At 40.0% G+C, this 25,092-nt stretch overlaps 1 protein-coding gene across 3 annotated transcripts in view; it reads left to right on the forward strand.

Moving 5' to 3' along the window:
• The first annotated feature begins 5,356 nt into the window (after positions 1-5,356).
• Positions 5,357-25,092, forward strand: part of clstn3 (calsyntenin 3) — a 43,508-nt gene continuing 23,772 nt past the window's right edge. For 2 of the 3 annotated variants that reach the window (XM_062992720.1, XM_062992721.1), the window contains exons 1-6: positions 5,357-5,558; positions 11,751-11,817; positions 18,329-18,451; positions 21,027-21,237; positions 21,351-21,559; positions 24,350-24,499. In XM_062992720.1, the coding sequence (XP_062848790.1) occupies positions 11,751-11,817; positions 18,329-18,451; positions 21,027-21,237; positions 21,351-21,559; positions 24,350-24,499 (760 nt within the window). In that variant the 5' untranslated portion in view covers positions 5,357-5,558. The remainder of the gene's footprint in view (positions 5,559-11,750; positions 11,818-18,328; positions 18,452-21,026; positions 21,238-21,350; positions 21,560-24,349; positions 24,500-25,092) is intronic. The other variant, XM_062992722.1, reaches the window with a different exon arrangement.

Genomic DNA, 25,092 nt, shown 5'->3' on the forward strand with positions numbered 1-25,092 from the left:
ACGCCATAAAACGTCAAACATTCGTGGAAATTCCAGTTCGAATCTGGCTTAAAATTTTTGAATCAATAATTGAACCGATTGCTCTATATGGCAGTGAAGTTTGGGGTTCGCTTACACACCATCAATTCCATAATTGGGACAAACATCCATTAGAGACCCTGCACACAGAGTTCTGTAAAAGCATCCTAAAGGTGCACAGACACACCACGAACAATGCGTGCAGGGCAGAATTAGGCCGATTTCCACTAATTATAAACATACAGAGAAGAGCAATTAACTTCTGGAACCATCTAAATGAGAGCGACCCCCAAACTTATCATTATAAAGCCCTGAAACACCAAGAGCTGAGCAAACATACCAGTCCCCTAATCCAACTGGTCCTGAGTCACTGCACCCATACACCACTAACACACACAGACACCCTAATAACACACACAAACACATTACTAACACACGCCGCCACACCACTAACACACACTAACACAATAAAGACTCAGGAACAGAAGAAATCTGCAAACCCAATTAAAATAAACCAAATTACACAAAAACTCAGAACTAAATATCTGAATTATTGGGAAACTGAAACTAAAACTCAAAGTAAAATGCAGTGCTATTTGACCCTAAACAGACACTACAGTGCAGCAGATTATCTGAGCACAGTATCCGACCCTAAATTAAGAAACAAACAAATGTGTGTGTATGAGAGATGGGAGTTTGTGTGTGTGTGTGTGTATGAGAAAGGGGTTTAGTGTTTGTGTGTGTATATAAGAGAGGGGGTTAGTGTGTGTGTGTGTATGAGAGATGAGAGATGGGAGTTAGTGTGTGTGTGTGTGTGTGTATGAGAAAGGGGTTTAGTGTGTGTGTGTGTATAAGAGAGGGGGTTAGTGTGTGTGTGTGTGTGTGTGTGTGTGTGTATGAGAAAGGGGTTTAGTGTGTGTGTGTGTGTATATAAGAGAGGGGGTTAGTGTGTGTGTGTGTATAAGAGATGGGAGTTAGTGTGTGTGTGTATATAAGAGAGGGGGTTAGTGTGTGTGTGTGTGTGTGTGTGTGTGTGTGTGTGTGTATATAAGAGAGGGGGTTAGTGTGTGTGTATGTGTGTGTATGAGAGATGGGAGTTAGTGTGTGTGTGTGTGTGTGTGTATATAAGAGAGGGGGTTAGTGTGTGTGTGTGTGTGTGTGTGTGTATGAGAGATGGGAGTTAGTGTGTGTGTGTGTGTGTATATAAGAGAGGGGGTTAGTGTGTGTGTATGAGAGATGGGGGTTAGTGTGTGTGTGTATATAAGAGAGGGGGTTAGTGTGTGTGTGTGTGTGTGTGTATGAGAGAGGGGGTTAGTGTGTGTGTGTATATAAGAGAGGGGGTTAGTGTGTGTGTGTGTGTGTGTGTGTGTATGAGAGATGGGAGTTAGTGTGTGTGTGTGTGTATATAAGAGAGGGGGTTAGTGTGTGTGTATGAGAGATGGGAGTTAGTGTGTGTGTGTGTATAAGAGAGGGGGTTAGTGTGTGTGTGTGTGTGTGTGTATGAGAGATGGGAGTTAGTGTGTGTGTGTGTGTGTGTGTGTTTAAGAGAGGGGGTTAGTGTGTGTGTGTGTGTGTGTATATGAGAGAGGGGGTTAGTGTGTGTGTGTGTGTATGAGAGATGGGAGTTAGTGTGTGTGTGTATGAGAAAGGGGTTTAGTGTGTGTGTGTGTGTGTGTGTATAAGAGGAGGGGGTTAGTGTGTGTGTGTGTGTGTGTATAAGAGAGGGGGTTAGTGTGTGTGTGTGTGTATATGAGAGATGGGAGTTAGTGTGTGTGTGTGTGTGTGTGTATATATAAGAGAGGGGGTTTGTGTGTGTGTGTGTATGAGAGATGGGAGTTTGTGTGTGTGTGTATAAGAGAGGGGGTTAGTGTGTGTGTGTGTGTGTATGAGAGAGGGGGTTAGTGTGTGTGTGTGTGTATGAGAGATGGGAGTTAGTGTGTGTGTGTGTGTGTGTGTGTATAAGAGAGGGGGTTAGTGTGTGTGTGTGTATGAGAGAGGGGTTTACTGTGTGTGTGTATATACAGTGTATCACAAAAGTGAGTACACCCCTCACATTTCTGCAGATATTTAAGTATATCTTTTCATGGGACAACACTGACAAAATGACACTTTGACACAATGAAAAGTAGTCTGTGTGCAGCTTATATAACAGTGTAAATTTATTCTTCCCTCAAAATAACTCAATATACAGCCATTAATGTCTAAACCACCGGCAACAAAAGTGAGTACACCCCTAAGAGACTACACCCCTAAATGTCCAAATTGAGCACTGCTTGTCATTTTCCCTCCAAAATGTAATGTGATTTGTTAGTGTTACTAGGTCTCAGGTGTGCATAGGGAGCAGGTGTGTTCAATTTAGTAGTACAGCTCTCACACTCTCTCATACTGGTCACTGAAAGTTCCAACATGGCACCTCATGGCAAAGAACTCTCTGAGGATCTTAAAAGACGAATTGTTGCGCTACATGAAGATGGCCAAGGCTACAAGAAGATTGCCAACACCCTGAAACTGAGCTGCAGCACAGTGGCCAAGATCATCCAGCGTTTTAAAAGAGCAGGGTCCACTCAGAACAGACCTCGCGTTGGTCGTCCAAAGAAGCTGAGTGCACGTGCTCAGCGTCACATCCAACTGCTGTCTTTGAAAGATAGGCGCAGGAGTGCTGTCAGCATTGCTGCAGAGATTGAAAAGGTGGGGGGTCAGCCTGTCAGTGCTCAGACCATACGCCGCACACTACATCAAATTGGTCTGCATGGCTGTCACCCCAGAAGGAAGCCTCTTCTGAAGTCTCTACACAAGAAAGCCCGCAAACAGTTTGCTGAAGACATGTCAACAAAGGACATGGATTACTGGAACCATGTCCTATGGTCTGATGAGACCAAGATTAATTTGTTTGGTTCAGATGGTCTCAAGCATGTGTGGCGGCAATCAGGTGAGGAGTACAAAGATAAGTGTGTCATGCCTACAGTCAAGCATGGTGCTGGGAATGCCATGGTCTGGGGCTGCATGAGTGCAGCAGGTGTTGGGGAGTTACATTTCATTGAGGGACACGTGAACTCCAATATGTACTGTGAAATACTGAAGCAGAGCATGATCCCCTCCCTCCGGAAACTGGGTCGCAGGGCAGTGTTCCAGCATGATAATGACCCCAAACACACCTCTAAGACGACCACTGCTTTATTGAAGAGGCTGAGGGTAAAGGTGATGGACTGGCCAAGCATGTCTCCAGACCTAAACCCAATAGAACATCTTTGGGGCATCCTCAAGCGGAAGGTGGAGGAGCGCAAAGTCTCGAATATCCGCCAGCTCCGTGATGTCGTCATGGAGGAGTGGAAAAGCATTCCAGTGGCAACCTGTGAAGCTCTGGTAAACTCCATGCCCAGGAGAGTTAAGGCAGTTCTGGGAAATAATGGTGGCCACACAAAATATTGACACTTCAGGAACTTTCACTAAGGGGTGTACTCACTTTTGTTGCCGGTGGTTTAGACATTAATGGCTGTATATTGAGTTATTTTGAGGGAAGAATAAATTTACACTGTTATATAAGCTGCACACAGACTACTTTTCATTGTGTCAAAGTGTCATTTTGTCAGTGTTGTCCCATGAAAAGATATACTTAAATATCTGCAGAAATGTGAGGGGTGTACTCACTTTTGTGATACACTGTATATATAAGAGAGGGGGTTAGTGTGTGTGTGTGTGTGTATATGAGAGATGGGAGTTAGTGTGTGTGTGTGTGTATGTGTATATAAGAGAGGGGGTTAGTGTGTGTGTGTGTGTGTGTATGAGAGATGGGAGTTAGTGTGTGTGTGTGTGTGTGTATAAGAGAGGGGGTTAGTGTGTGTGTGTGTGTGTATGAGAGATGGGAGTTAGTGTGTGTGTGTATGAGAAAGGGGTTTAGTGTGTGTGTGTGTGTGTGTATATAAGAGAGGGGTTAGTGTGTGTGTGTGTGTGTGTGTATATGAGAGATGGGAGTTAGTGTGTGTGTGTGTGTATGAGAGATGGGAGTTAGTGTGTGTGTGTGTGTGTATGAGAAAGGGGTTTAGTGTGTGTGTGTGTATATATATAAGAGAGGGGGTTAGTGTGTGTTTGTGTGTGTGTATGAGAGATGGGAGTTAGTGTGTGTGTGTGTGTGTGTATGAGAAAGGGGTTTAGTGTGTGTGTGTGTATAAGAGAGGGGGTTAGTGTGTGTGTGTGTGTATGAGAGATGGGAGTTAGTGTGTGTGTGTGTGTGTGTATGAGAGATGGGAGTTAGTGTGTGTGTGTGTATGAGAAAGGGGTTTAGTGTGTGTGTGTATATAAGAGAGGGGGTTAGTGTGTGTGTGTGTGTGTGTATGAGAGATGGGAGTTAGTGTGTGTGTGTGTGTGTGTGTGTATGAGAGATGGGAGTTAGTGTGTGTGTGTGTGTGTGTGTGTATGAGAGATGGGAGTTAGTGTGTGTGTGTGTGTGTGTGTACGAGAAAGGGGTTTAGTGTGCGTGTGTATATAAGAGAGGGGGTTAGTGTGTGTGTGTGTGTGTGTATGAGAGATGGGAGTTAGTGTGTGTGTGTGTGTGTGTGTGTATGAGAAAGGGGTTTAGTGTGTGTGTATATAAGAGAGGGGGTTAGTGTGTGTGTGTGTATGAGAGAGGGGGTTAGTGTGTGTGTGTGTGTGTGTATGTGTGTGTGTATGAGAGATGGGAGTTAGTGTGTGTGTGTGTGTGTGTGTGAGAAAGGGGTTTAGTGTGTGTGTGTGTATATAAGAGAGGGGGTTAGTGTGTGTGTGTATGAGAGATGGGAGTTAGTGTGTGTGTATGAGAAAGGGGTTTAGTGTGTGTGTATATAAGAGAGGGGGTTAGTGTGTGTGTGTGTGTGTATGAGAGATGGGAGTTAGTGTGTGTGTGTATGAGAAAGGGGTTTAGTGTGTGTGTGTGTATGAGAGATGGGAGTTAGTGTGTGTGTGTGTATGTGTGTGTGTATGAGAGATGGGAGTTAGTGTGTGTGTGTGTTGGTCTTACTATCTTTGTGAGGACCACCGCAAGACAAACTTCCATGTTGTGAGGACATTTTGGGAAGTGAGGACCAAAATGCCGGTCCTCACTTCTTTTTGCTATATATGAGCTCTGAAGCTCATATGTGTGTGTGTGTGTATGAGAGATGGGAGTTAGTGTGTGTGTGTGTGTGTATGTGTGTGTGTATGAGAGATGGGAGTTAGTGTGTGTGTGTGTCTGAGTGAGAGAGACGCAGTGTGGGCGGGGTTTAAGAAACGCTCTAAGGGCGGGGCTCGCTGGCGGCGCTGTTATATCGTGCGACCGATTTTTTTTATTCCTTCTCGTACGGTGCCAGCCAAATACAAACCTGTACGCAAGAGCGTCCAACCATCCCTTCAACCATAAAATCCTGGTTCGATATATTATTCACCGATTCGAACGAACGGTTTTCCATCAGGACAGACGAGGCGCGTGCGCGCGCACCTGTTAGACACGCTCCTGTCAGTGCGCAGGTGACAGAGGCGCACCGAAGGCTGATTCGGGTATCGACTCGGGTGTCGACTCGCATCTCACGGTAATGTCCGCCTTCTTTTTAAAATAACGTTTTTATTTTATAGCCCGTTTTATTCTGATAAGTGCAGCGTTTTGCTGTGTGCGGCGTTTGGTTGCGGCTGAGAAATCGATCAGTAGTGTAGATGTCGCATATACAGGCACCACTATACATTTACCTTCCATAGCGAGCAGAATCTTCTCAGGGTTCTAGTTGTTCTAACCTTCATGCTGCGTTTTAGATTATTCACACAGACTTAATTCTTACATCCTGATGTTAGGACGGTGTTATGGAGATGAAAACGATAGTACCCATAGTACTATACTGAATACCATGTCAGATTAGTATGGCACCACAGGCACCTGAGCAAGAGCATCCAACGTAATGTCATTCTGCAACACTAGATTTTATTTTATATAAAAGGACTAGTACCCAGTGCCAACAAAGGTACCAGTGAAAGATCACCCAACGTTAGGTTTACTCCTGTGCTATAGAATATACAAGAACATGTCACCAGATATACATCAGCAAGATAATTCCTAAAAACATTCCTAATATATATGTACCATTATTTGATGCCGTTATATAGACTATAGTATGTGTTTTAGAATGCAGTCTATATGAGCTACACTGCAAAATGAAACCATTTACACATTTGAATCAAGTACATTCCATGCATCCATTTTATCAGCTTTTTTTCTGGCACGCCATTGAGGTCAATGACTGTCCATTTTAAATTGTCATGTCATGATATTCAGGGGTCCTAAATAAAATTCAGTTAACACAAATACTACACATAAATGTTATAGCAACCGACACGTAATATACAGTATTGATGTTATATATATTTATATATAAACCATTATTTGATGTAGTTAACTAAAATAAGTGGTTGGAAATGTGGGCTGGATTGAGCTACTCTGCAAAATGACACAATGTACACATTTAAATCAAGTAAATTCAAAGCAACCTTTGTATCAGCGTTATAGAAGTATTTTTTCTGGAACTTCGTTAAGGCCAACGTCAGTCCAGTTCAAACTGTCATGATATCCACAGACTCTAAATGGATGCAGTTACCAAACGTACTGCACATAACAGGTAAAAGCGTACAATATATAGAATAGAATTCCTTTATTTGTCATATGTACATATACAGGTGTACAGTACAACGACATTATTTTTCTGCGTATCCCAGCTTGCGTCAGAGCGCAGGGTCAGCCGTTGTACGGTGCCCCTGGAGCCGAGAGGGTTAAGGGCCTTGCTCAAGGGCCCAACAGTAGCTGCATGGCAGAGCTAGGATTTAAACTCTCAACCTTTGGAAAGCCCAAAGCTCTACCCACTAGGCTACCACTGTCCCAAATAACAACAAAAATTATATTTAAATTTAATTAGTGACCTGTATGTACATATTTAAATATCACAAACTGAATAGAATCATTTTATCATTATCTAGGCAGTGAAGTGATGTTCGGCACATTCTGCAATAAAGCTATTTAAATAATACATAAAGTCTCAACTTCATTTTGCTATGAAAACACTACAGGCATCCGGGCCAGGGATTGCAGCATGTTGGTATGGCACCTTAGGAGGAGAATCTGAAAAAATAGCATTTTACGGAAGGCAGGATGTTCTAGAGAAACACTATCCATATGGCTAACAGGAGTCGAAATCAGTTAGAAGAATAGGGGCTTTGGGACGTGGCCTGGGTAACTTATACGGAAATAAATGTGGCACACAACACACCAGAATGAATAATGAATGTACCAACACAACAGTTTACTCGAATGTGTAATGGGTAGATTTACAGTGTTACAAGGTAACCTTCATAAACATTGGACATTTTTAAAACTTTTGACTAGCTGGTAAAATAAGTGGTCTACCTTTTTTCATTTAAGAAAGCAAGGCTTTTTTTAGCATGTCTGTCGAAAATGTGATTAAATAAAAGAGACAGTCAGGATCTGTGTTATTTTAGGTGTTGTGTTCTCAGGGGTTTGATGCACTTGCTTAAATTAAACTATTCTTGTAATTCAGTGTGAATCATTCATTGTGTTTTGTTGATTGTATTAAATATGCAGTGCAACTTTAATTTTGTTATTGTGTTGATTTACTGGAAAGCACTGTTGGGTTGATGGAATGCAGTGGTTCTCAAAATGTGGTAGGAGTACCACTAGTGCTATGCCAAGCATTTCAAGGTGGTTCTCCAGATAATATTGGAAAATTTGCTAAACACTCTGAAAAAAATAATTTTCTGATCCTATGTTGAATGTGTCATTAATACTGGGATTCCTTTGTTAAAATAGGTTTCCGTGTTACCATTAAAAAAAAAAAAAAAAAAGACACCCTACTCTGAACACAAAACAGTAAAAGACATTTATCAGTCTTTTTAGTTTTGAGACTTTTTTCCCAAAACCCACCACCATTTGCAGAAAAAAATAGTAGTTTTACGTTATTTAGCAGACATGTTTATTTAACGTAACAACAATTATGACTAAATAGCAACTGCAAGCAACTGAAGGGACTAGCAGTGGCAACTTGTTGGTACCTTACCCACTGACCAACCACTGCCTTAAAAGAATGTGTGCTCTATTAACTAAGCTATCGAAGAAGCTCAACTGCTATAGTCCAGCATTATGTAATGTCTGAATGGACTAGATGCTAAAAAGAATGATGCCAGGGTTCGATAAATCAGGCACAGCTGTTAAGAATAAGGAGAATTATATATTGGACGCAAATGTGACATCTGAGTTTGGGAATAACCTAGACTGGGACGGAGGACAAACCAATAAAAAATGTAATAAAAACATTTTATTCATGTGAAAATGATTTACTTATTTGAAACAGGTAAAATCAGTTCAGCTGTTTTCAGCATACATACAGATATTGGCTTTTATTGCGACACCATTGTGGTCAACTTGGTTTCATTTCAATGTATCATTACATAATAGTCGGGCGGCACGGTTGCTAAGTGGGTAGCACTGTCGCCTCACAGCAAGAAGGTCCTGGGTTCGATTCACAGATGGGGCGGTCTGGGTCCTTTCTGTGTGGAGTTTGCATGTTCTCCCCGTGTCTGTGTGGGTTTCCTCCCACAGTCCAAAGAAATGCAAGTGAGGTGAATTAGAGACACTAGATTGATAGTAAGTCTGTGTTCGATATAACCTTGTGAATTGATAAATCTTGTGTAATGAGTAACTACCGTTCCTGTCATGAATGTAACCAAAGTGTAAAACATGACGTTAAAATCCTAATAAACAAACAAACAAACAAACATGATAGTCTGATTTCCAAAATTTATATAAAGTCTCAGCATTCTGTCTGATATAGATTATAATGCGAGCTACATGATATTCAGTCAAACCAGACCATCAAAAAATGCTTTATTAACCGACAAAAGTACAACTTGATTGTATTTTGTAAACGTACACACATTTTTAATTTGATGGATCCACCAAAGGCTTATTCTTTGCAAGCAAAGATGGGTCATGGCTCATCACTTTGTGCCAAACTTCATGACAGAATTACCATTTAGTACAAAAAGAACATTTTTCATCATGATTGTGAATAATTTAAGCCTTTCTTCATCTACTGCACATATTATTTTAAAAAGATTCAGGTAAGTGGAATAACTCTCTGTCTGTGTAGGGCAAGGCCACAAATGTTGAATGTGAGTGACCTTCGAGCTCTCAGTCAGCATAGATGTGTCAAAGCCAAAAAGGACCTAGCGACTAATATAAGCGAAAGATGCATAAGCCAAAGTCTATCACGATATGGGAATGCATCAGTGCCCATGGCATAGGAGACCCGCATATATGTGAAGGTACCTTTAATTCAGAGGGGAATATTGCTATTTTAGTGAGACATGCTGCTACCAAGGCGACGTCTTTTCCCTGCTTGCAGTCCAGAAATTTCGCTTATTGAAAATATATGGAGACTCAGAAGAGGAGATTTAGACACTCGTGACCACCGACTGTTAAATCCAAAATTCCATTAGCAAAACTGCAATAATTAGTGTTTTCGGTTCCTAAACCATTAAAGTCTTATTAATAAAAAGATGATGAAATGCAGTGGTAAACACGCCTCTGTCCCAACTTTTTTGAATATGTTGCAGGCATTCGAATTTGAAATTTGTTTATAGTTACAACATACAGTTAAGTTGTTCAGGGAGACCCGTGTTCAGGGATATAATTACAATAATATTAAATAAAGATAAAAGAGATTGGCAAGAGAATGAACACATTACAGATTCTTGTTTTGATGCATTTTACAGAACGTCCCATCTTTTGCTTCATATAGGTGCTTAAGCTTGTTCCATGAAAAGTAATGTGTTTAAATAGAGCATATCATATATTATAGCATATGTGCCTGAGCCTAAGAGCTAAACCATCCAGCTATTAGCATGCAATGTATTAAAGTGGAATTTAATGATAATAGAGACATATAAGTAAAAGCTTTGTACATTAAATGGATCATAATGAACATTCACCTCTATTTGGTCGTGAGAGATACGTGGCCTAGATTCTATGGGAAGCCATAAGGGACAATACATGTTCAGTTTGAGTAATGTATTCAAATACTACGCACAGACTACACACATGAATATGCGCTAGTATCTTGTGTGATATTGGACACCTAGACCATTTGTGTGCTTTTAACCACAAACCACAAGTGACAACAGTTAAACAAGTATCATACTGTATTACAGTAGCATTAAAAATGAATGTATTTGTGATTCTGCTGAACAGTCTACTGCAGGAGTCTGTAATGACTTGTACCAAAACACAAAAAGTCATACAGCCTTAAATAATATTAATATTAAAATACAGTATTATATCATATACTATACCATAGGTGCCCGACCCTAAGAGCTAGACCATCCAACTAATAGCATGCAACTGTATACTGCTGAGCAGCTATGCTAACATTTTTCTCCCAATCTAGTCATAACCAATTACCCGATTGCATTATGCTTCCTCTCTACTGATGTTGATCTCCACCCTGGTTGAGGAGAGCCGAGACTGACACACTAGTGCAGTAGCCGACTGCATCTTTTCACCTGCACGAGGCGAGTTCATATGTGGATCAGCTTTGTGTACAGAGAGACACACCCTGTCCACATTATCCCTTGACTCTGTGGAGGCACCACCAGCACCATGCATCAGTTATGAGGTCCCGTCCAGCACCCCCCAAAACAAAAGCCAATCATTGTTCGTGAAGGCGCCCATCCTGCCGGATGGCAGAGCTGAATTTTGAACCGACTAGTTCATAATGTCAGCTCTGGTGTGCTAGCGTGTTTTACCGCTGAAATTGGATATTGGACACCTAGACCATTTGTGTGCTTTTAACCACAAACTAAGTGACAACAGTTAAACAAGTATAGGTAGTATCATCCTGTATTACAATAGCATTAAAAATGAATGTATTTGTGATTCTGCTGAACAGTCTACTGCAGGAGTCTGTAATGACTTGTACCAAAACACAAAAAGGCATACAGCCTAAATAATATTAATATTAAAATACAGTATTTTATCATATATTATACCATAGGGCTAGACCATCCAACTAATAGCATGCAACTTTATACTATCGAGCAGCTATGCTAACATGGATCTACAACTAAAGCATTATGCATCGAAGAGGACACACTGACCATCCTACATACTAAGCGTACTAAATAATATGCAAGAATAGTAGAGACCTGATTAAGAACACTGAAGCATTGAACACAAAGGCAAAACATAATACTAAATAATATTTTTAATGTTAATATAATGTTAATATTTTTAATTAATGTGCTAATAAAGACACCTAACCTAATATGTATACATAGTAGATGGTGTCATAGCATACTGTATATACCATGAAGATATATAGACCAGGACCATCCAACAGGCTTTCACATTTTAAGCACAGATATATTGCGTGTGGATCATGGAGCCGAATACACACTAGCATGATCTCATGGGATGAAGGTTGGTGGAATAGGGGGAGGGTGCTGAGTAATCAATACCATTGCTTTATTTAAGGATAGTAATTAAGTGGTAATAAAGTGCCTGTTAAAAGGTGACGAGACCCCGGTGTGCTATAGCAGCGCTGATGTGTGTGTATTTCCACTGTTCTTATTGCTGTCTATGCTCTGCCTTATCTTGTTCTGGCTTACATCAGTTTAATGCATGTCTTCTTCCATGTTCTTTCCCTTCTCACTGTCCCTTCCTCCCTCAGATGGTCGGAATGAGTTTCATCTCCTTACTCCTCCTTTGCTTGACTGCCATTGCCCATGGCAACAAAGGTCAGTGGCCTCCGTCCGTTTGCATGCCCGTTATAAGTGACGTGAATACATGATTGTTTGAGTAAATGAAGCTTTTGCAGTGTCTATTCTAGACCAGTACTGACCCTTGACCTTTTAAACTATTTGCACGTGTTTTGTGTGTATTGTTGGTATGTAGGACCAAGCAATGATGTAAGTACTGTAAAAGAGATTTGACTTGATGCGTGCACGTAAAGCACACTATATGGCCAAAAATTGATGGACACACGATCAGGACTGCTGGGATTCATTTCCGTGAGCATTAGTAAGCTCCAGAACTGGTGTTGGGCTCAGGCAAAGACTGTGTTCCAGTTTATACAAAGGTGCAGTGGTGTATAAAGTACCGGAAGGCCATACTTGAGTAAAAGTACAAGTATCTTACCAGAAATTTACTTTGATAGAAGTAAAAGTCACCTTTTAGAATATTACTTGAGTAAAAGTCTAAAAGTATCTGATGTTTAATGTACTTAAGTATCAAAAAGTAACTTGATATTAAATGTACTTAAGTATTAAAAGTAGAAGTAAAAGTAAAAGCTGTTAGTATAAATGGAAGCGGTCATTTTAAATATAAAGATTGTTCTTTTAAGCCTGTAAACCACCTTAACAATTAACCTGTTTTCTTCCTTTCATCTGAACATGATTTGTGTCAACTCATGATCATAATCAACTTTTGACATCACCTGTTTGAAATCATGACATTATTTAGTTGTTTTTTTAACTTATTACTAGCCCTAAATGTTCCTGTTCCAACGTTTGTAGAATGTGAGTCGATGTAAATGTAAGAAACACTGCATCTATTTTATTTCATTTTCTATACTGTCTTTTTTTATTTGGGTAGTATATTTCAATGACAAAAAAATAATTTTGGCATAATTAATTTAAAGCAAAACTCAGGAGAGTTTAACAAAACGTGTGGCACTTTTATCCCTTTAATGATCTGTTCTACCATTAATTTAAATCAAAATATTTGAGTAAAATAAGCTGTATTTAAATCATCTTTTTTGGGGCTGTATCTGCTCACTGAATGGCATGTGTTAAACTAAAAAAATATTGGTATTCTTAATTTAAGAAAACACCATTTCTAACTTGAAGCCAACAGCTGAAAATCATTAATAATAAGTTGGATAAGCTGAGTTTTTGTTGAGATCATTAAAGGGTTAAAGACGTGCTGCATGTTCCTCAGCACCATGAATCTCTCCTCTGCCGGTCTAATACAGAAGTTATCTGAGGAAATATTTGTCCGTAGGTGAGTTTTTAAAAATAATGGACGTGTCTTCATGAGTTTTGCAGTCAATGAATTCCAAACAAATTTAGTGAAACGTTTTATTTGTGCTTCGAATGTAATCGGTAAAAATGGTAGGTAGATATCTGAACAATGTTACTTTGTTAATCATTGTTAACTTACATCAGTGTGTTGGAGCTTCTGAAACGTCCATATTTGCGTGTCTTTGGGTGAACGATGCACTTTTAGAAAACTCACCAAACCAGCGTGCAGTCCGTCACACATCTCACATCATTTAACTTTCATTTTGTAGTAACGAGTAACGAATTTACATACAGCGAATGTATCGGAGTAAAAGTACACAATTTCTTTAGAAAATGTAGTGGAGTAAAAGTGAAAGTTGCCGAAAATTTTTATACTCCCGTAAAGTACAAGTACTTCAAAAAACTACTTAAGTACTGTAACGAAGTATTATTACTTTGTTAGTATACACCACTGCGAAGGTGTTAGTGTTGAGGTCAGGACACCTAAGTAAGTAGGTTTCTCCCAATCTAGTCATAACCAATTACCCGATTGCATTACGCTTCCTCTCTACTGATATTGATCTCCACCCTGGTTGAGGAGAGCCGAGACTGACACACACCCCCTCCGACACTAGTGCAGTAGCCGACTTCATCTTTTCACCTGCACGAGGCGAGTTAATATGTGGATCAGCTTTGTGTACAGAGAGACACACCCTGTCCACATTATCCCTCGACTCTGTGCAGGCACCATCAATCAGCCAGAAGAGGCCGTAATTGCATCCGTCCGGCACCCCCCTAAAACAAAAGCCAATCAACCAGTCCAGACCATTATACCTCCTTTTCCAAAATTTACACTGGCACATAGGTGGCCAAATGTACAGTTTTTTTCCTGGCAATTGGAAAATCTAAAGTTAGCCATCAAACATAATTTGTGAAAGAATTTTTTTTTTAATTTACACTAGAAGTATTAATATACTACATAATCAATTACTACTTAGAACGTGTATACACCAATCAGCCATAACATTAAAACCACCTCCTTGCTTCTACACTCACTGTCCATTTTATCAGCTCCACTTACCATATAGAAGCACTTTGTAGTTCTACAATTACTGACTGTAGTCCATCTGTTTCTCTACATACCTTTTTAGCCTGCTTTCACCCTGTTATTCAATGGTCAGGACCCCCACAGGACCACCACAGAGTAGGTATTATTTCGTTGGTGGATCATTCTCAGCACTGCAGTGACACTGACATGGTGGTGGTGTGTTAGTGTGTGTTGTGCTGGTATGAGTGGATAAGACACAGCAGTGCTGATGGAGTTTTTAAACACCTCACTGTCACTGCAGGACTGAGAATAGTCCACCAACCAAAAATATATCCAGCCAACCGTGCCCCGTGGGCAGCGTCCTGTGACCACTGATGAAGGTCTAGAAGATGACCAACTCAAACAGCAGCAAAAGATGAGCGATCGTCTCTGACTTTACATCTACAAGGTGGTCCAACCAGGTAAGAGTGTCTAATAGAGTGGACAGTGTGAAAGCAGACTAAAAAAGTATGTAGAGAAATAGATGGACTACAGTCAGTAATTGTAGAACTACAAAGTGCTTCTATATGGTAAGTGGAGCTGATAAAATGGACAGTGAGTGTAGAAACAAGGAGGTGGTTTTAATGTTATGGCTGATCGGTGTATATGCTTAGGGCATGATTGCCTGTAGTCATATTCCAATATTCCAGGAATACTGCTACAATGGAATGTTACTGGAAAGTGGTGTATGTGACAAGAATGGTGTCAATTTCATTTTATAACCTCCAACACCCAGTTCTAGCTGGTTTAGACCAGTTCCTATGGTCTAGCTAAGAAATCTCTGGTAACGGTTGAATCGGTGGAATTCCACTGGCCTTAAGATCCTGACAAAAAGCTGTTGAGCTTACATTGCTTCAAGTGCAACTTTGATACTAGGTAGAAGTAAGATGATATGACACACTTTAGCACTTTTACACAGAACTGCCTTGTTAGTAGTGACAACAGTGCCACTTCAGAAGCTACTGAGTCTTTCACTGTGTCAGTATGAGACCCTTCTGCTGCCAATGTTTCTCTATAAGAATTTACCTGGTTTTATGCACCTGTTGTCAGTAAGTGTTCTAAGGTTATGTGGATTGGAACCTTTCCCAGACAATGAAGCTATAAAATTTGTGGGACACAGTATGGGTTGATGCCAGCGGAAATTTATATTCACTTAAAAAATCATTTCTAAGGTCAGGTACAGATTTTGGATGACAGGATGCTCATCCACATAGTTGAATCAGTTCATCTGGATGCAAAGTTTGGACTTTTATTGAATAACTTTACCCAAAGGCATTCATTGGGCTGCTCTGGACACCAAACTTTGCGTCCAGATGAACTGATTCAACTTTGTGGATTTGTGTACCTGGATTATTGAGCATGGATCAAGAGACAGGATGCTCAAGGACCTACCCCAAACTGATGCAACAATGTTAAAGACATATAATTTGTTCTATATTATTAATTTAATACACTTGTTAGTTAAAAAACAGAAACTAACCTGAATAGTAGAAAGAGATGTCCACAGAATATTGACCTCACAGGGAATGACAGAATGAAAGCTAAGAAATGTCTTTAACCCAGAGAAATGAAATGTCCACGATGAGTGATGGAGAGAGTCTGTGTACCGTGTCTCAGTCCATAATCCAGAAGCCTGATGACCAGATTAATGCAACATTATGGACAGGGTCGGAGGGACGGAAGAAGGATGACGGAGGAGGGACGAGGCAGATAAAAAGACCAGAAGAAAAAACAGAGGTGAAATATGATGAGGACAAGGTCATCCGTTGCTGATGATAAATCCTTATGATCTTCTGGAAGAAAGGAACGCTACATCATGTTACAGACCTCCAGAATACAGATTAATATAGATACAGATAACAGCTTCAGTTACATTACAGCAGGGCAAATTGGACCACTGGGGGTCAAGGCAGAAACACACCCTGGGCACAAATCAATTCCAAAATGACACAGTACTCAAATTTACAAAGTTACCAATCCACCTTCCGCATTGCTCTGAGATGTGAAAACAATTAGAGTATCCAGAAAAATGACGACGGGGATTGAAGTGAGGATCAAACCAACGTCAGTGACTGACCTCACAAATGCTCTTTTGACTGAATGGGAACAAATTTCTAAAGACACATATAAAAATTTTGTGGATGGCCATGGTTTTGGAATGGGATGACCACAACTCCATAATAGCGGCCATGGTTTTGGAATGGGATGACCACAACTCCATAATAACGGACATGGTTTTGGAATGGGATGACCACAACTCCATAATAGCGGCCATGGTTTTGGAATGGGATGACCACAACTCCATAATAACGGCCATGGTTTTGGAATGGGATGACCACAACTCCATAATAACGGCCATGGTTTTGGAATGGGATGACCACAACTCCATAATAACGGCCATGGTTTTGGAATGGAATGACCACAACTCTATAATAACGGCCATGGTTTTGGAATGGGATGACCACAACTCCATAATAGCGGCCATGGTTTTGGAATGGGATGACCACAACTCCATAATAACGGCCATGGTTTTGGAATGGGATGACCACAACTCCATAATAGCGGCCATGGTTTTGGAATGGGATGACCACAACTCCATAATAACGGCCATGGTTTTGGAATGGGATTGACCACAACTCCATAATAACGGCCATGGTTTTGGAATGGGATGACCACAACTCCATAATAACGGCCATGGTTTTGAAATGGGATGACCACAACTGCATAATAACGGCCATGGTTTTGGAATGGGATGACCACAACTCCATAATAACGGCCATGGTTTTGAAATGGGATGACCACAACTCCATAATCACGGCCATGGTTTTAAAATGTGATGACCACAACTCCATAATAGCGGCCATGGTTTTGGAATGGGATGACCACAACTCCATAATATCGGCCATGGTTTTGGAATGGGATGACTACAACTCCATAATAACGGCCATGGTTTTAAAATGGAATGACCACAACTCTATAATAACGGCCATGGTTTTAAAATGTGATGACCACAACTCCATAATAGCGGCCATGGTTTTGGAATGTGATGACCACAACTCCATAATAGCGGCCATGGTTTTGGAATGGGATGACCACAACTCCATAATATCGGCCATGGTTTTGGAATGGGATGACTACAACTCCATAATAACGGCCATGGTTTTAAAATGGAATGACCACAACTCTATAATAACGGCCATGGTTTTGGAATGGGATGACCACAACTCCATAATAACGGACATGGTTTTGAAATGGGATTACCACAACTCCATAATAACGGCCATGGTTTTGGAATGGGATGAATAACGGCCATGGTTTTGAAATGGGATGACCACAACTCCATAATAACGGCCATGGTTTTGGAATGGGATGACCACAACTCCATAATAACGGCCATGGTTTTGGAATGGGATGTCCAAGTTCAGTGTCTACACATTGCGCACACATACCTTCGACCATTTAGTGTACAGTATATATGTATGTATATTTTGTATGGCCAAATTAAAGGAAAATACAACATAAAGTGTCTTAATAAAATTTTGGGCCACCACAAATTGCCAGAACACCTTTAATATAAATGAGTAATGGGTTCCGTACCTCAACTGTACTTAATGGATGGGACACCAGTCCTAAAGATCTTCCCTCAATTGGTGTTTTCATGATGGTTAAGAGTGCAGTCTAAGACACTAGTTTAAAATCTCCCATATGTGTTGAATTAAGTAGAAATTGGGTGATTTAAACTCATGAGACAAATAAGTCATCTCTTAAGCCATGTTGGAATTTTCTGTGGCATCACTGTCATCTTGCAAGAGACCACTCCCATCACAATAGAAACCTGTCATGCTGTTAGTTCTGAGATCAGTCAGAATACGTTTGTATTGATTTTTAATGACTCTTACTTGATAGTAGAGAACTGACCTCAGCATTCAGTTCTGTTATGTTCTATTGATGCATGTTGCCCAAATACTGAGATATGATTCATACAACCAGATGTTTTCTTCCCCACATCTATGCTGTGTTTTTTTGCACCTCTAAACAAGCCTAGCTTCCTGCTGCTAGGGATGCTAATTGCTTATTTGTATGATGAGTTTGTATGCTGAGTGTGAGAGATGCATATTATCACTACTTATATATAGACTTACCTTCCTTGCACTTTCTCAGCCAACAAACACAAGCCATGGATCGAGACCGAGTACCAGGGCATCGTCATGGAGAACGACAACACCGTCCTGCTCAACCCACCTCTGTTTGCCCTGGATAAGGACGCTCCTCTTCACTATGCGGGTAACACACACAGCATTAAATATTTGCTGCTGTATTATTTTACCCACAAATATTTTTGTACAGTAGGATTGAGTAAATGGAATAAATGATCTTGGTATTGTGATATACAGAGGCTGGACAAAATATCAGAAATGGTATTTATTTTAAGGTACTAATAAAGAATTAAACAGAACGAAGTAAAGAACAGTAAAGAAATAAATAGAATAGTAAAGAAGTGACAAGTTTTACAAGATTGGCTCAAGCAGAATTTGATGGTGTAAATTGAATAACCTTATTTATATGGGTACAAACAAGTTAATAGTCAGTAGTTTCGTAATTTATTAATTAAGCTTTCACTGGCTATTTTAAATGAAAATTATTTTTGGAAGGCAGCCATATAATCTAATTACACAAATCAGATTTTAGTTGCCAAACCACTGTAATAACTCAGTCATTTACCGTAATAACCAATTAATTCACTGTAATAACTCCACTGCTACTTCCTGTTGTTCCACTATCATTACCCAGACACACTCGGGTTCCGTTTATAAACACTGAGGAACGAGTGGGTCAGTTTGGTGCCACAGTAAGTAATTACACATCAGTGTTTACTCAAATTACCCAAAATTGCAGAGGGATTAGATGGGTGACCTGCCCTCTCTGCAGGCCAATCATCCACAGTGGTACGATTATTTCTGAGTGTTTGAAGGTTTCTGGAGGCGAGCACACACCTGTAGCATGGTTACAGAGCAAACAGCATCATGCCATGAACTACAGAAATACTGACATGTAACTACTACTGAATTCAGGACCTCCTTTCCATTGTATGTGGTATATATGATTACAGTAATATTAATATCATAATTAAGACTGTGGGTAATATAATTATAATTATTATTGTTATTGTCATTTTAATATTATTAGTAGTCGAACACAGATGTCTTAACCCCGTCTTTCATTCTTTCCTTCCTTTATTATTTCTTCTTTTTTTGCTTCCTTCTTTCTTTCTTTACTTTCTTTCTTCCTTCTTTTTATCTCTTTTCCTCCTTCATTCCTTTTTTCCTTCTCTTTTTCCCTTTTCCTTTCTTCGTTCCTTCCTTTCTTTATTCCTTCCTTCCTTTATTATTTTCTTTCTTTTTTTGTTCCTTTTTTCTTTTCTTCCCTCTTTTCCTTCTTCCTTCATTCTTTCCTTCCTTCATCCTTGTTCCATCCTTTCTTCCTCCCTCCCTTCCTTCTTTCCATCCATCCCTTTTTCCTTTTTCCATTCTGTCCTTCCATCCTTCCTTCCTTCCTTATTTACTTACTTCCCTTCTTCCTTGATTCCTTCCTCCATTGCCTCCTTTTTCCTTCCTTGATTCCCTCCTACCTAACTTTTTCATTCCTTCTTTCTTCCCTCCTTTCTTATTTTTTTCCTTCTTTTTCTTCCTTTCTCTTCCTTTCTGCTTCCTTTATTGCTTCATTTTTTTCTTTATTTCTTCCTTCCTTTCTTCTATCATTCCTTCTTTCCTTCCTTCCTTCCTTACCTCTTCCTTCCCTTTTTCCTTCCTTCCTTCCTTCCTTCCTTCCTTCCTTCCTTCCTTCCTTCCTTGTTTCCTTTACTTCTGCCTTCCTTCCCTTACTTCTGCCTTCCTTCCCTTTTTCCTTCCTTCCTTCCTTCCTTCCTTCCTTCCTTCCTTCCTTCCTTCCTTTACTTCTACCTTCCTTCCCTTTTGCGTTTGTTCCTTCCTTCCTTTCTTTATTCCTTCCTTCCTTTACTTCCTTCCTTCCCTTTTTCCTTCCTTCCTTCCTTCCTTCCTTCCTTCCTTCCTTGCTTCCTTTACTTCTACCTTCCTTCCCTTTTTCCTTCCTTCATTCTTCTACCTTCCTTCCCTTTTTCCTTCCTTCATTCTTCTACCATTCTTTCCTTTTTCCTTCCTTCTTTCCTTCCTTTACTTCTACCATTCTTCCCTTTTTCCTTCCGTCATTCCTTCCTTCCTACACTCTCTCCTTCCTTTCTTCCTTCCTTCCTTTTCTTCCTTTCTCCTTCCTTTCTTTTTTTATTCTTTTCTTTATTTCTTCCTTCCTTCTATCATTCCTTCTTTCTTTCCTTCCTCCATTCTTTTACTTCTTCCTTCCCTTTTCCTTCCTTCCTTTCTTCCTTCCTTCCTTCCTTCCTTCCTTTACTTCTACCTTCCTTTCCTTTTTCCTTCCTTCATTCCTTTCTTCCTACCTTCTTTTTCTTCCTTTCTCCTTTATTTCTTTATTCTTTTCTTTATTTCTTCCTTCCTTCTATCATTCCCTTTTTCCTTCCTTCCTTCATTCCTTCCTTCCTTTCTTCCATCCCTTCTTCTTTCTTTTTTTTCTTCCTTCCTTTTTTCTCTTTTCTGCCTTCATTCTTTCCATCCTTCTTTCCCTTTTTTCCTTCTCCGTTCCTTCCTTCGTTCCTTCGTTCCTTCCTTTTTTCCTTCCTTCCTTTCTTCCTCCCCCCTTCCTTCCTTTTTTCTTTTCTTCCCTTTTCCTTACTCTATTCCTCAATGTTGTGCTTCTTTCTTTCCTTCCTTTCTTCCTTCCTTCTGTCCACCACTTCTTGTTCTATCTGTTAATCTTTATTCTTTAGGTGAGATCTGTGGATTCCGGATTCACAATGGACCGGGTGGTTCTGGAGCGGCTCAGTTTGAGGCTGTAGTGTTGGACCGTTCAACTGGTGAGGGTCTGGTTCGTTCTAAAGAGCCACTGGACTGCGAGAGTCAGAGAGAACACAGCTTCACCATCCAGGCTTATGACTGTGGAGAAGGTCCTGATGGCACCAACAGCAAGAAGTCACACAAGTAAGAGTTAAAATTGCTATAAAATATTTATTTTGTGAAAAGTGGATGTTTCTATGAGGTTTTTATTAATTATACTATTTTCTAATTGTTCATAAGCGTCTCTTGTCCCACAGGGCCACGGTTCATGTTCGTGTGAACGACGTGAACGAATTCTCCCCTGTGTTTGTGGAGCACCGTTACGAAGCATCCGTCCCTGAAGGTCGTCTCTTTGATCGCATTGTACGTGTTGTAGCCCTGGATGCCGACTGCTCACCTCAGTACAGTCAGATCTGCTTCTATGACATCATCACACCCAGTGTTCCATTTGCTATCGACAATGATGGTGAGAATCTATTGAGTTGGCTAATAATAATAATAATTCGTATTAATATCAAATAATAATACATTTATACAAATTCTCACTTATTTATTCTTTTTTTTTTTTTATTCACTTTTTTTACCCAATCCGGTTGTGTCTAATTGGGGGTTATTTGTTTCTCGTCACTGCCGCCACCCCCACCCATAGCCTTGATTGAGGGGGACCGAGGCTGTCACACATCCCCCTTGACTAATTTTTTTGTAATTTACTTTGTAACAATTCAATTCATTTAAAATTTTGTTTTAGCAGTAGGCAGCTAGAGAATTTTACTAGCCATTCATACAGACGTTTGAGGGATGGTACGTGGTCTGTTGATGTTAGGTTCTGTTGATGTTCAGAGTTTTTGGGACTCCTGGGGCATTGAAATGTTTTTTGTTGAAAATGGTATTCAAAAAAACTTGTGAAAGATTATTTTTTGCGGATTCATCTAAAAGTTACGATTCAAAAGGATTGTGTCCAGGCGCTTGGGTGGTAAAGTGGTTTAGCATACTAACCCCCAACTGACGAGGCTTGACAGGAGTCTGGATAGGTGTTCATACATGTGTAAAGCACATTCATTTAAATTATTTTAAAAAATTGATTTTATACACTCGGTAGCAATGTGTGTAGCTAAAACTCTGGAACTTGATCAGGTAAGGTGTCTACAACTTTTTGGCCTTATAGTTTTATAATTTGCTGCTTTAACATGCTCCTAGGTGTGGGCGAGAGAGTCAATAGGTAAGTGTGTTGCCCTGCAATAAATTGGTGGATGTATTTTTGCTTTGCGTTTTTGGGAAGGCTTTGAAACTATGACGCCCCCTATCAGGACCAAGTGCTTACTAAAGAAAAATAAATGTACGACTATTAATCATCAGATTAAATTTTATAATCCTGGCAGGTTGAGTATATTGTGGTAGGTTTCTTTTTTCCTCTCCAGCGCTCTAGAAGAATACTAAGGTGTCTATGTATAGTAATGCTGAGGGTCAAGAGGAATCTAATTAGGTCTGGTATTCATGCAGGGCAGATGAGATTCTCTCTGAAGAACCCTGAAGATCGATAGCCGACATTTTGTAATGTAATAAGAGCCGAGAGAGGAAGTAGAGCGTAGAAGAGAGGCTGAACGTATGGGAGGGGAGAAAAACAGAGGGTCACGACAAGGACAGAGAGAGAATAGTGGCCTTTTTAGTCATGATTTGCAGATTTCTCTGCCAGGCTGTGTGGGGTTCGACTGGTGATATGGGTCAGACTGAACCTGGCACCACTGAGTGAACGTCTATTGTACTGCCTCTGTTGTACTGTTGTACCCTTTTGAACACAGCTATTTTTAATCTATTTAGGGTCTGTGGAAATATTTCAACCATGTTATTAAAACATCTGAGCATATACACTATATAACCAAAACTATGTGGACACTTTACCATAAGCTTGTTGGACATCCTATTCCAAAATCATATATTTTATTGAAAGTATTTCAGCTGCCTGCCGACATTATTTTTTGTTCATTGCCCACAGATCACTTAACCCTGGGGTGTCAAACTCACGGATGTGGCCCGCGGGCCGTGAGTTTGACACCCCAGGGTTAAGTGATCTGTGGGCAATGAACAAAAAATAATGTCGGCAGGCAGCGAGAGCATAAACGACTGTACGATTGTTGTGATGGGTTGAGTCATTACAGAGACTGTACTAGTGTAATGGGAGTCCTGCGCCTTTAAGTGGCAACCGTTGACATCGTAGTCATGGCAACTAACATTGACCTTCGCTAGAAGCCATGTGACTTTTACGGCAAAAGAACGCGGGGTAGCGTAGTCAGTAATGTGAACAATAATAAATACAGATAAATATCTTGCAGTATAATACCAAAGCATCGTCTGTAAGTAGTGGCGTTTATATTCTCAGTTGTTAGTAAATGTTTAGTGAGTATATCACAGCGTTTTAGTTACAAATTTACCGTAATTAAATACAATTGTTACCGTTACTATAGCAATTAGTGTCTTTACACAAAATTTTAACTCGTTAGCACTATTTTACGTTTGGTTAAATCTTATATTGTACCAGATGTAACACTTGACTACAGCTGTGTGCTTTTACTGTATTAAGTTCTTTATTGTTTGTATGTTTACTTTATTTTGATGCACACAGTGTATCACACAGCTGGGAAGCAAATAAAACCGACTGTATTCTGAAGGGAGCTGTCTGTCTGTCTGTCTGTCTGTCTAGCTGGGAAAGGGGGATAAACTATTAGTGAGGGCAGAACAATTGTCTTAAAAATACACTGTAAAATCCTAAACAAACTGCATCTCTCAAAATGCCTAATTTTGTTACCTGTAAAGTGACACATCCCGCCAGTAGATGATGTTAAGAAATATTTACACATAATCCCAAAATGTGCAAGAAAATAAGTAAGAAAATTAAGCAGAAGGAGGAAATGTAATGAAAGTGAAAACAAGTTTGTGCTTCAGGAAGAGAAACAGGTGCGTCTCTTGTGTTATGAGGCCGTGTCTGTGGTAAAGGAGGACAATATAAATGCAGAATTCAGCCTCCAAGAAAAACAACAGACTGCAATCACAGCAGAATACGTTACTTGAGGGCCACCATAATGCTGATGTGGCCCTTGGTGAAAATGAGTTTGACACCCCTGACTTAACCCCTTGCAGGATCAGCACCTGCAATGTAATGGATGATGGATGTGTCAGATGTGATGCCAGTTAAGCAGTAGGCATGAGACAAAGTTATGACAATTTCTTTTATTTTCTGCTCTGTCTTTTTTTCCCCTAGGTAACATTAAGAACACTGAACCATTAGACTCCAAGAAACAGAAGGTTTATAACTTCTGGGTGACGGCATTCGACTGTGGGAAGAATCGAGCTCAAGCTGATGCCCAAGTTGTGATCACAGTGAAACCATCGTGCAAGCCTGGCTGGATCGGTATGAACCTTAGCTTTTCATCAAACACCTACTGATGTACACACATACAGTACATGTTAATGTTGAAATGTTACAATGTTACTATGTTTGCACCATAAAAATAGCATTTGTATGTTTTTATAACATCAGGTATGTTTGAACCTACACACTATGACCAAATGTATGTGGACACAGTTGTAGTTCAGCTTAACAAACAACCTTTGCCTTTTGGTTTGTTCCAAAACCAAATAGTGGGCACATATGGGCACAAACTGTATTAAATAGTATGTGAAATTAGTGTCGTGATTATGGGATGCATTTAGAATGTGCACTTAGAACCATCTTTTTAACTTAAAGTATTAGCAAGTGTTTGGGCAGCCATGACCATATTGGCAGACCCTCGTTCAAACCCTTTTGGCAGATATCAAAGCTTGGCAGATATCACAGCTTTTTATAGCTAGCTAAGAGTCTTTTTTCTTGTTTTAGGACATTATACCACTTTTCCATCCAGAACACATTTAGTTTTTAGATATTTAAGGTTTTCTTGGTTGCACAGCATGTTAAGAACTACCCACACATTTTAATACTGTACTGTCAGGGAACTATAAGTGCTA

The sequence above is a fragment of the Trichomycterus rosablanca genome, chromosome 3, assembly GCF_030014385.1.
Source record: "Trichomycterus rosablanca isolate fTriRos1 chromosome 3, fTriRos1.hap1, whole genome shotgun sequence".
Classification (NCBI taxonomy): domain Eukaryota; kingdom Metazoa; phylum Chordata; class Actinopteri; order Siluriformes; family Trichomycteridae; genus Trichomycterus; species Trichomycterus rosablanca.